This window comes from Sinocyclocheilus anshuiensis, unplaced genomic scaffold (assembly GCF_001515605.1).
Source record: "Sinocyclocheilus anshuiensis isolate Anshui unplaced genomic scaffold, SAMN03320099.WGS_v1.1 scaffold1089, whole genome shotgun sequence".
In the NCBI taxonomy this organism is placed as follows: Eukaryota; Metazoa; Chordata; class Actinopteri; order Cypriniformes; family Cyprinidae; genus Sinocyclocheilus; species Sinocyclocheilus anshuiensis.
In genome coordinates this window covers 331,212-343,485 of record NW_015555709.1, presented here as the reverse complement: position 1 = coordinate 343,485, position 12,274 = coordinate 331,212, and the positions used below count along the sequence as shown (strand labels likewise).

The 12,274-nt window shown below is 36.5% G+C and overlaps 2 protein-coding genes and 1 long non-coding RNA gene across 3 annotated transcripts in view; 1 reads left to right on the top strand and 2 right to left on the bottom strand.

Moving 5' to 3' along the window:
* Positions 1 to 211: 211 nt before the first annotated feature.
* Positions 212 to 3,110, bottom strand: LOC107671902 (uncharacterized). Its single transcript, XR_001632271.1, has 3 exons — positions 3,084 to 3,110; positions 2,485 to 2,599; positions 212 to 287 (listed from the first exon to the last, which is right to left on the bottom strand). It is a non-coding gene; the product is annotated as an uncharacterized LOC107671902 (long non-coding RNA).
* Positions 1,913 to 5,276, top strand: LOC107671901 (ORM1-like protein 2). The gene is made up of 4 exons (XM_016464910.1): positions 1,913 to 1,965; positions 2,406 to 2,580; positions 3,506 to 3,657; positions 3,926 to 5,276. Exons 2-4 carry the CDS (start codon positions 2,407 to 2,409, stop codon positions 4,059 to 4,061), a joined length of 462 nt encoding a protein of 153 aa, XP_016320396.1. The 5' UTR covers positions 1,913 to 1,965; position 2,406; the 3' UTR covers positions 4,062 to 5,276.
* A 2,297-nt stretch (positions 5,277 to 7,573) lies between these two features.
* LOC107671884 (nuclear envelope integral membrane protein 1-like) overlaps positions 7,574 to 12,274 on the bottom strand; it is a 9,064-nt gene continuing 4,363 nt past the window's right edge. Inside the window, exons 2-9 of the mRNA XM_016464884.1 lie at positions 11,977 to 12,098; positions 11,668 to 11,887; positions 11,470 to 11,542; positions 11,152 to 11,245; positions 10,878 to 10,992; positions 8,842 to 9,067; positions 8,589 to 8,756; positions 7,574 to 8,255 (exon numbers count right to left, since the gene is read on the bottom strand). Coding sequence (XP_016320370.1) covers positions 8,045 to 8,255; positions 8,589 to 8,756; positions 8,842 to 9,067; positions 10,878 to 10,992; positions 11,152 to 11,245; positions 11,470 to 11,542; positions 11,668 to 11,887; positions 11,977 to 12,098 — 1,229 coding nt within the window. The 3' untranslated portion in view covers positions 7,574 to 8,044. The remainder of the gene's footprint in view (positions 8,256 to 8,588; positions 8,757 to 8,841; positions 9,068 to 10,877; positions 10,993 to 11,151; positions 11,246 to 11,469; positions 11,543 to 11,667; positions 11,888 to 11,976; positions 12,099 to 12,274) is intronic.

Here is a 12,274-nt window from a genome sequence, read left to right as displayed (position 1 = left end):
TGTCTGGACACCTGCCACCAGCAAGAGGCACAAAGTTGTTCCCACATCCTTATCTGTTATCCTCCTGGAAAGTTTTGTATGTAAATTGTTGCTGCATCGGTTTCTCTAGTAAACACTTTTAATTTCATTATTGTTCTTGTTTGATGATCAGGAACCAGTGGTGGACCATCCTTTGACTGCAGTGAACTGGTATGACAACGCTCTGTGCCGGGACAGCATGGAAAGGCTCTACTCCTTTTCTATCATATCTGCACGCGTCTTCTCATTTCTGGCGTCCACAGAAGCTCCTAAAGTTGAGATGAAACAGTGTTAGATTGAGAGGAAAGAGACAGATACATATCAGTTGTGATCATATTGGTCAAAACGTTCAAACAGCTTTTGCTGCTTCTTCAAAGGTTCTCCTGTGTTATAATAACATGGATTTAATAACATCTTGCATTAACATTGAGTTCATGCTTGACATGAGGTGAAATATTTATAGAACTATTTCTTGTGTTATTTATTTCTATATTTATTGTCCAATTTTATTACAATGTGTAACATGTTTTTAAAGAACTTCCAAAGAAGTGTGTAATTTATAGCTAATAAATATATCAACAAGTCTTCTATTGTCTTCATTCATGTGTAGCCTATTTTTTGTTGAGGGAACAAAGAAATTAATTGAAGAGCTAACATGTAGGCAAATTACTTTTACTAGTACTACTGTACTAGTATACTCTAATCAACAAGGAAATGACTGAGCGAATGTGGTCAAATTTCCCAGTCTGGTCAACAGCTCTCTGTAAAAAGAGAGGGAAGATGTGATTTCCATAAACATTCATGCTACGTTTTACGGCGGTATGAAGCTTCCTGCAAAATATGTCCCAAACTCAGAGACTCTGTCGCCACTCAGTTCTCTCAGGAAAGTGTGTGTGTGTTGTCCTGCCAAGAATGAAGTCATACCTACAGAAGGGAACTTGGTTTACCAACAAACACACAAAACAAGCAAAGACAGAGTTCACATTATTGACTTATTACAGCACCGTTTTTTCCCTTTTGACAGGAAAGACACATAGAACAACAAATTTTAAATATATTTCAAAGAAAAATTTAAACAAACAATAGAGTGAAAGCATCATCATCAGATATATTCTGACATCACTGCTAAAATATCATTCTTATCATTCTTATTATTATAACATATGCTACATGTGTGAATTTTTTCCTGTGGTGTATGTGAAAAGGAAGTAGGAATCTTGCCGCTACCAGGGAATCTATAAAAACTCTAGATATCACCTCTGATAACTTCTTTCACTCATGAAATATTTTTAATACAGTCTATTAATATTTTTTTCAATGTTAAAAGTTTAATTTGTCAAATGTACAACATCAATGACAATGTCAGTACTTGTGGAAGTGTAATAAAATATACAAGCTTTACTACAAACTAAGAATTATGAAGATACAAACATATTAAAAGAAAAAAGTAATACAAACAGTAAATAATATTTATTTTATATTTTATATTACTCTATATTACTAGGCTATAGCCTATTATATTAATATATCTATATTACTTTATATTACTCTAATTATATTAATTAGATCATATCATATATATATATATATATATATATATATAATTAGAATACTTGAGAATAAAAAAAATAAATTACATATTCCTTACAAGCTGACATATCTAAATAAACTCCTACACAAAACTACCCTGGTAATAAAATTTGAAATAAAAATACTTACTAAAACACTTAAATAAAACAAGGTAAAATACGTTTTAAAATAAATCCTCGTTGTAGTTATGGTCAGAGGGCTGAGAAAATATATGGCTGTGTTTCAAATCTTGTGCGCTGCTTGCTAGACATCGTCATCGGCTCTGCCCGGCACGCGCTTAGGATGCTGTCTACGCAGGCGACTCGCTAGGTTTTCAAACACAGCCGCAGACTGTCTATTTCCTGGTTACTTCGCAAGGTGGGTGGCTGTTACATGACAACATTAGCTCGTTATTTACACTATTTAATGTACTTTAACTTGCATTTTGAGCAGTTTTGATTGCTGGTTTCATTTGTGTTTCAAACATGGCTCTTTTTCATGGAGCCATTTCTTCAGCTTTTATCAGCAGCGACTGAACTACTATTGAATCCACTAGCCGGATAGCTAACAGTGTTCGGATGACAAATCTGCATGAATGTTGTACATACTATAAGTACATATTAGACTCGGTTGGTCGTATACACCCCTAAATAAACCACAAATAAGTTATGGTTGCAGAGGTTAATGTTATATAATTGTGATAACGAATGTCTCATTGTAAAGAGTGTGGTCTTTGTTAAAGGGCATCCTAATTTGTTTTTTAATGGCTTTCTTTGGGTGTTTGCATGAAGCATATCACGGCTGTTGTTTTCGTGCAGGATGAATGTGGGCGTTGCTCACAGCGAGGTGAACCCAAACACGCGGGTGATGAACAGCCGGGGGATCTGGCTGGCCTACCTGCTGCTCACCACTGCCCTGCATGTGGTCCTACTCAGCATCCCTTTCCTCAGTGTGCCTGTGGTGTGGACGCTCACCAATGTCATACACAACCTGGTCAGTCCATGCAAGAAATCTTTAAAGGAATAGTTAACGCAAAAATTTAAATTTGCTGAGAATTTACTTTCCCTCAAGCCATACAAGATGTAGATGAGTTTGTTTCTTCATCTTCAACAGATTTGGCGAAATGTAGCAGTATATCAGTTGCTCGCCAATTTAGCCTCAGTAGTGAATGGGTGCTGTCAGAATAAGAGTCCAAACAGCTGATAAAATACATCACAATAATCCACAAGTGATCCACACAATTCCAGGCCATCAATTAGTCCATCAAAGTCATCTACATCTTGGATGGCTTCAGGGTGATTAAATAAATAGCACATTTTCATTTTGGGTAAACTATTCTTTTAAAATGATTTCTCTCTCTTTTTTTGGAGGAATAGTTCACCCAAAAATGAAAATTTGCTGAAAATGTATTCACACTCGGGCCATCCAAGATGTAGATACTTTGTTTCTTCATCTGAACAGTTTTGGAAAAATGTAGCAGTATCTCAGTTGCTCACCAGTTCACCCTCAGCAGTGAATGGGTGCCGTCAGAATGAGAGTCCAAACAGCTGATAAAAACATCATGATCCACACGACTCCAGCCCATCAATTAGTCCATCAAACTCAGCTACATCTTGGATGGCCTCAGGGTGATTAATTAATTAGCAAATTTTCAGTTTTGGGTAAACTATTCCTTAAAAAAAAAAACATTTTCACTCTTAAAGAGAGAGTTCACTCAAAAATGCTGTCATTATTTACTCACCCCCATTGTCTGTCCTTCATAGAACACTAAAGTAATAATAAAAGCATCAGCTAAATGACACATTAGTAATTAGTAACATTAATAAAGCCACGTCAAGCTTGAGTAATTGTTATAGTCTATGTAGAATAAACAAATTAGTTCAGTGGTCAAGTGTTAACTCACTTCTCTGCCGTCTAGGCGATGTATCTGTTTTTACATACTGTCAAAGGCACGCCGTTTGAGACGCCGGACCAAGGCAAGGCACGTTTGCTCACTCACTGGGAACAGATGGACTATGGTGTCCAGTTTACAGCGTCAAGAAAGTTCCTCACCATCTCACCTATTGTACTGTGAGTCATATTCATATTTCTGTAGTAACTGACAGAAATAGGACTATATGCATTTACTAAACTACTTTATTACTTCTTATAATCAGTAATTAAAATTACTTCGTTTTTTACAATTCTATATCAACTTTTATTATTTTGTTTATATCTTTATTGTATTTTGTATTATTATATATTATTTATTTGATGTTCTCAATTATATATAGTCTTTTACAGTAAAATCATTACATTTAATTATAATATTTACATTAAATGCTGTTTTTTTTCATAGGTACATCTTGGCCAGCTTCTACACCAAATATGATACTGCTCACTTCGTAGTCAACACAGGTTCACTACTAAGTGTCCTCCTTCCCAAGTTGCCTCAGTTTCATGGAGTTCGTCTGTTTGGTATAAATAAATACTGATAAGACACTTCAGGCCACTCTTGGATGGGACGTAGCATCATGGAGATGAGATGAGATGACTGAAATTCCTTTATTCTCCATATGATGCTTCCTTGGTCCAAAGTCGTAAGGCCTTAAGGAACCAAAACTGCACTGGACTAAAGTACACTATTTAAAAAAGGCCTTCCATGCTCAGGTTTATTCAACCTGTGGCGTTTCTTTTTTAAAATCCCGTCTTATGTCTGTAATTTCTCTTCATCATAATCTCTAGATCTCCATCATAATTTCTAGATTCATCACATTCAAGGATGTTTTTGACTGCATTGCACCAGACAATGTGCCAGTTATCATCTGCTGATATTCTTTGCATAAACCTATTTGCCACAACAAGCTCTGTCACTGTGGGGGCAAAACATGATAGTTCTGAATTATAATATTCAGAGAGTTTTTGTCAGTGTTCTAGTATATATACAACATGGACAACTGCAGTAAATAAGTTATGTTGAATTATTAGAAAACCTGATTTAGATTTTTCATTTCATTTCCTCCAAAAATGCAAAACAATGACCTGTGACAATGTATGAATGTGATATGATAAACAATCTTAAAGTGCTCACTTAAAGTTTATTGCTTAAGTTTCTCGTAGAGCACTGTTATATTAGATTTCTTTGAATTCCTGTATTTATTTAATTTGTTATCATATCATGAAACATTCCAATTTGAAGCAATTGCCATAGTGCGCATACATTATTGTTATAGATTTTTTTTTTAATGTTCATGTCTGCATGGATCATATTTGTTCACAATACAGAAGTGAAAAGTATGCACAGTGGGGAACAAAAGTCTGAGACCACATTGAAAATGTATTCAAAATCTAATAGGTGGAAAGTTTTAGAATGTTTAAAAATAAAACACAAATATACAAATAGTATATTCTGCCCTTTTTATATTCTCTATGTTCATTTCTTTTTGTGAAATATGTACAGAAGGACAAGATGGTCTTTGGATTGTTCTCAAGTAATGTTGAGATCACGATCATCAAGCTTTACACAAAGCTGTGGAGTTCATACAGCGCATTGAAATATTTGAACTATCTGAAAGTCAATGTTTTGTTAAAATTTGAGATGAATTTTTTTTTTTTTTTTTTTTACTTTTGTACGTTTCAGCATCAAATTTCCAGTTTAGTATGTTCAGTTTTTTCAACCCAGTTGTAATGTGTTGCACTGGTGTACTTAAAATGGCTCTTGCACAAGATTCAGTCATGAAGTCATTTGGACTAATATTCAAAGTCTCAAATTACCTAATGTAATGATATGCAAATCACTGCATACAACAATCTCTATCAAATAAAAGACATTTACAGTTGCATGTGTCGCAGTATATGGCCCTCATTACTTAGCCACCGGTGTTTATTCCATATGATAAGCACGTTAAGGTCTGATGCTCAGAGAGAACGGCATGAAGTTGCATCACATTGCACGGAAGCATGTAAATCATCTAAAGCAATCATAATACTACAGGATCAATGTAACCACATGCAGATGAACAGTTAACGTGGGAATCCTCGCCTCTCACCTACTGGATAACAACAAACCACACAGGTGAACAAGGAAGAGGTGTAAGCATGAGCCACGAGGAAGCTAAACAAACACACGCCGTACACACAGCCCCGGTTGTGTCAGTCCGATGAATATAGACGCGCATTTGGATAAACTGTGAAGGTGTACCGGGGGGAAATCCGTGAGTTTTACATGTTACACACCTACACTTGGACGGGGCAAGCCCAGCGACTGCGATAAGCCGATAGCTGGACGGGAATCCCCACCTACAAGCTCAGGTGTCTCCCAGCTGCATTTCAGGGAAGAGGTAGAAGGAGGGGAATAGTGTCCTCGGCCCACCTATGCCACCGATTTGCCTAGCATATGTAACACACGCTGTCTATTTAACACGGAAGCACATGCAAATAGTATTCTGACTCAGTGCGCTAGATTACTGAGGAATCCTGTGTTAGTGACACGAGGGGAGCACCGCTGATGTCACCGCTGGAATGCAAACAGCATTTGCATGAGCTGCAGAGGAAGAACGGCAACCAGGAAGGCTGTGATATCTGTTCTTGCTTCAGCCTTTCAAAGCCGGTCGGATCCAAAAACCAAAAGCTGAGGCGCTGCTGTGACAGAACAGACAATGCATCTGCTGTTTCTCGCAATTCTGCTTTCTGTGTTCCTGTTCAGAGCCTGCTGTAAGAAAGGTCTGCACTGATCGGTGAAGGTCAGCCAAACCACAGCATTTGTATAAAGAAATCCAAGAGGTGATCAGCCGTAAAACAGTGGTTAAAGAGGGACTGCGTCTTATTCTGCTGACGGCTACGGAATGACTTTGTGTTTTATGATTTTTACTGGTTCATTTACTGGAGAAGTGAGTCAGCAATAATAAAAACGAGATAGAAGAAAAGTGAAAATGATTTAGCGGAACCTTATTCTAAAGAGCTGATTTGTTTCTTATTGCAGAGGAATCGGTTGAAAACGCATGAAATAAACTGTACCTAGCATGGTGATAGATAAAAAAATAACATAAGATGGGGGAACAAATAATATTCCAATGTGTTTGCGTTCCCCCGAGAAACTTTCTCTAGCAAAACATTTGCTTTCCTCCATAGGCTAGCAAAAATAATACTGAAATATAGTTTTTCCACAAACGTTTTGCGAGCAAATGCACACTTTCTCGTAGCAACACAAGTTTTCGAGAGCATTCTCAAAAGCATTGAGTGGGAGAAAAAAAATATGTTCATATTTCTACGAGCAAGCGAAAGTTTTTCGGAGGAACGCAATATTTTTGTGAGAGAACATACAAGTTTTGCGTTCCCCTTTAAACCTTTGTTCGCTCGCAAAAAACATTGAAATTTAGTTTTTCTAGTTCAGTGAACTAACGTCAAGTTTCTCGATGGAAAGTCTTGCGAGCGAACGCAAAAATATTAAAGTATTGTTTTTCCTCCTATTTTATTTTCCCCCATCAACATGTCCCTATATAGTGGGCTTCGCACTATAGTGATGTTCAAGAGATTGAATATAAAAACAAACAAACAACAACAAAAAAAACCCACTGATGATACATAAATATTCCAAAAAGAAGTTTAAAAGTATTAAATTATTTAATGGTGCTGACAAGGGGATTTTAAGCACAGAAAAGATGTAAATCTTTAAGAGTTTCAGCAATTCCACTGTGAAAGAATGACAGGTACAGGTATATTTGTGCTATGGTATGTTACAACTAGAGTGGCAGTATTATCTACACTGTTTGATTTTTGTATTTAAAAAGGCTCATTCCGCTCTACTCTTGTAGTTTTTCTTCTAAAGCACAGGAATACATGTGAACACAAAACATGTTCGTTTCAACAGTGCCCTATATAAAATGTTAGATTTTATGCTGCCACCAAGTGGTCACTACAAAGACGAACATAATTTCTGAATTTCATGAGAGATTCGACCATATTTATTGGCTTACAAAGTAAAGCCAATACATTAAGACACACTGTATGTATTTCTCTGCGTTTATTACTCATTCATAAAAAAATAATCCTTTGACCCTAAACAGACTTACAGCTCCAGTCAATGGCCACAAAAAAAACTATAATGTATGTGCCTCTTCCGATCCACTATTTCAGTATTCTAAACTTACAAACAAGACACATAAAATACAGTCCATGTAACAGCACAGCGTTCACAGCTCCCTCCTCACACAGGAAGTCTCTGCATAATTTCAAACTCAAAGATTTAAGACAAATAAAAACCGATCATAAGAAAAATAAATCAAACAACTTTTTTGGCCTTTCTCATGAGCCATGAAAACAAGGGGGCATTTTCACTGTTAATAGTCCATTATGAATGCATCAGAGACTGAAGTCATGAATAAAAACCTCCAAAAGATACATACAGAAGAACAGTGAATGCTACATTTGAACAGATCTCAGATCTGCTTAAATTAAATTCTTTCATATGCGTCATCAGTCATTTCACCCGTGTGTTGTTGAGTCGTGGAGATGCCGCACCTGGCTTCACATCATCATCCGTCTCCCAGCCCTCCTCCTCCTCCTGATATTCCTCATCAGTGGAGAACAGCTCATCCTCAAAGAACGATCCACCCAGCCCGTACTCCTGTGTATGAACCGACACCTCATTGGACAGCAGATGTGGAGAACCCTCAATGAAGTCTGCAAACCTGAGCACAAGACCAAAATCAAATCTGACTCATTACATTCTTTCAATATATTCATTTTTGGTCTTATTGAGCATGTTTCTTCAATATTCTGAAGTCAGAATTATACTAAAATGTCTTTTAATTGCTAAATTATGACAGAATGCATGTAGAGAAGAGTTTTCAGCAAAGTTTTGATCTTGTTGATAATTTTGCGTATCAAATACAATACAGTAGGCTTTAAGCAAGCAACCTAAATTAGATAATTGGGCATTTTAGGTTTCTCTAAAGACATTCTCCATAAAAGGCATCATTTTATTAACACTATATATTTGTTTCTCAAATATCCTCTCATACCTCTGAGGAGACTGGATCCTGGAGACAGTCTTCCAGGTGTTGAACTCAGGACTGCTGCAGTATTTCCTAAGCTCCTCTAGAGCTTTCTGAGTCTCCACCTCTGACTGTCTCTGATACTCCTCTTCTGTCAGCAGATGGCGTGGCTCGAGTTTCTTTGGCTTCAGCTTCCTTCAGAGCATTCATTCAGCAAGCCGACAATGACTACGTTGCTTAACATGTACTTGAACAGCATTTATTAAAGTTGTATACTCACTGATAAAGCATGAAGACCTTGGTAAAAGGGTACTCCATGTTCTTGGAGCAGAATGCAGCTATCATGATGGCCAGAGCCACTTGCTGGACCTGAATTCCAGCGTACACCAGCAGAAGGCCGAAGATCTGCAGCGTCCAGGACAGGATGTTGATACTTCGCTTATCCACCAGGGGGCCATAGCGGTAACACACTGCAAAACTGATGAACCCAACCACAACGCTATAACCTAAGCATTTACAAAATAAAAAACAATCAGCAACTGATATACTTTCAAGACTAGCATAAATACAAAAGAAAATGTTTGTATTAAAATAAAACATTAAATAAAATTATATTAAGCAAAATAACTCAAATGTTAGTAAAATTTCCAATAAAATAAAAATAATAGGCTGTTTGCACATGACGTCAAGGGGTGGCGTGAAATGCAGATGGAGGGCAGGAAGTAATTTTCTACATAGAGTGCACTATCAAATGTTTTATTTCGTTTTATGGTTGCTCAAATCGATCAATCCAGGGAACCACAAGGAGCTTTTATCATGTACCAAAAGTTGTAGTTCATCAGGGGGCAAAATTAAAGAATTTGACTGAAAAACGCAGGAAAGGTGGCTTGTAAACCTGCATCTGCAGTCGGGAGGAGCCAAGTCTGAAAACGCTTTTCTGTGCAGTGACAAATTTGTCAAAAGTTAATATAACTTGCATATGTACCCACTAACAAAAAAACGTTGTTTACCTCTATACTTTTTATGATTTAATTTATTTTCTGGAGTGATAGGATGTCTGTGCCTGGTTGCATAAAGCACCTTAAGTGTTACACGGAGCAAGCAGGTTCAATCCAAGTCTTCTAATAAGACACAATTAGCTGCTTGATACGATAAACATTTTAATTTAGCCATTTATTGACATAAACACTGATCAAATTACATATGTAGCACATATCTCATATGGTCAACGGTAGCGCAAATGTGAGTGCATTGAACTTGCGCACACGTTTGAGCTTCTGAAAAAAAAACATGAATATTAATCTGAATATGAATCATATAAATCATATGGATTAAATACATGTCCTTCAATGAATGGACAGAAATTATGAGAGAAAATTAAAAATATTTATTTTTTTAAAAGATGAATGAAAGTCTTACTGTGTTTGAAACAACATGAGGAAGAGTAAATTATGACAGAATTTTCAAGTCTGGTTCTTTTCTTCAATATTTATTTTTTTCTTTTTTTTTCCTTATCCATGTTATGTTGTTTTCTGTGAAAACCTACCGCTATCTGTATTAATGTGTCCATGGCAACAACAGAATTTTACAACGGTAAAACATGGGTTGCTGGTTTCCCTTTCCTAAGAGAAATGTTTAAGGGATTATATGCAACACCCTTAAGTCATTCCCATAGGTATGGGGAAATCAAGCAACAAGTGCAATACTTAAGGGAAAACTTAAGGTGCTTTATGCAACCGGGCACTGGATGACAAGTTGCTTACCGCCAATAGTCTGTTACCGCCTCAATAGCAGGCAAATATTTCAAATCAGTACAAAAATCACTCCTCTTTATAACATAAAAATTGGATGACGTCCAACACATGTTGTGATTTTTTTTTTGTAACAGTATTTAAACAAGTACAGTAAAGATTTTCATCCATCTAGTCCATTCTGCTTTTCACTTCCTGCCTTCCATCTGCATTTTGCGCGTCATCAAAATCACGTGACTGCAAACAAGCTATACCATAAAAACAAAGTGAGTAATCATTTTTATTAAATAAAAATAAAGAAATAAAATCCTTAGCACACTTTTTACAAATCGATCAAATCCAGCGTATATAAGTCATATCCACATCCATTATTTCACACTGAATATTCTTTCACTAAGAAATGCTATACTACAAAAATTAAATGTATTTTATGTTAGCCTTTATGCACATTAAAAATATTTAACTTTTATTTTTATTAAAAAAAAAAGTCTAAATCAAAAATTCTTCTTAAAACCTTACTACCTGACACCGGGTTGAATTACACAATGTTTGATGGTTCTCTCACCGATAGCCAGATGCCAGTGATCTTTAAGAATGATTTGGAGATTCCTTAACACCAGCTGGATGACGTAGAGAGAAAAAGACCATCCGCCCATCAGCAGCACATAAAATGGGCTTTTCTACAGGCCAAGGAAACAAACATGTTGAAAATAAGACCGTTTAATAAGACCTCATTATTAATTGCTAAAAAAAAAAGCCGAACAAAATCCTGAGATGCTCAATGGTAGAGACTAGAGAGAAAGACGTTTAAAACATATTAAAGAATGTCAGGAATCTACCTTGGGTAGAAAACGGCCAATGACGAAGATGAGGATGATGAGGGAGGCGATCATTCCAGTGCTCATGCCAGCAGAGTAGTAGAACACTTGACTTCTACAAGACAGATCAAGCACTGAGAGTTACAAACACTACGTCAATCTAACAACCCAAATTGTGCCTCCATCCAAGAAAAGGAAGAGCAGAGTTGGCTAAAATCTTTTATTAAAGGAATAGCTCACTCAAATAATCATTTGTAATCACTAGGGTAAGTGAATCTTCAGCAAATTTTCATTTTTGGGTTAACTATTCTGTATATAAACAGATATAGTTTCAATTACCTGCTCAGAGAATCTGCAAAAAAGAACAGCAACAGTCCAGCCAGAAAAACCAAAAATAAGTAGATGTCAAAATCTATAAGAGAAAAACCAATGTCAATCTCAAAATCAATATCAGTCCCGATCATATCAGAGCATGAAGACTGGAATGGGTTTTCCGTTCCATTTGGATTTTCTTTCTTTTAAATGTTTTCAACTCACGTCGACTAGGTTGTACTGTATAGAGTGTACGGGAATCTGAAGGGTCCACTCTAAAACAGGTCTTGTTGTTAAAGAGACTGACGCTCACGGTGGCCTCATTGGTCTGTTCACGAACAAAGTACTGCACAAGTTTCCAGATGCTGAAATGCTCAAGCTCCTGCAGGTCCTGCTCATCATTAACCACCGTCACCTTCAGCTTTGTAGTGCTCCACACTCTCACCTGTTGATCAAATAAGAGGAAGGCGCTGTCAATATTGATGCAAACATTACTGGCGACATAAACATGAGTCATAGTTAAAAGTCCTCTACCTGTATTCTAGTCCATGTTTCCCTCCATCCAGGTACGATGGAGTTATTGTAGCAAAAATGTTGTGCAGCTTGTACTTTGATTTCTTGTCCATCTTTAACTTCTATAACGGGACGGGTGGCACCTGCATGAAGATGAAAATGACAGTCATACTTTGTGTGAATCTATTTATACTAGTCAACATTTGAAGTGGATCAAAACCTTTCATCAAAGTTGTCCTAAAACCAAAATGTGGATCTAAATGTGGAAAAAAAAAACTTTTTTGATCCACTTCAAATGTTGACTACTATATACATATAC

Excerpts from the sequence above, each read along its gene's own strand:
- LOC107671901 (XM_016464910.1), top strand. The coding sequence starts at position 2,407 with ATGAATGTGGGCGTTGCTCACAGCGAGGTGAACCCAAACACGCGGGTG. Across the intron at positions 2,581-3,505 it reads CCAATGTCATACACAACCTG|GCGATGTATCTGTTTTTACA; the intron begins GTCAGTCCATGC and ends TCTGCCGTCTAG. Across the intron at positions 3,658-3,925 it reads ACCATCTCACCTATTGTACT|GTACATCTTGGCCAGCTTCT; the intron begins GTGAGTCATATT and ends TTTTTTTCATAG.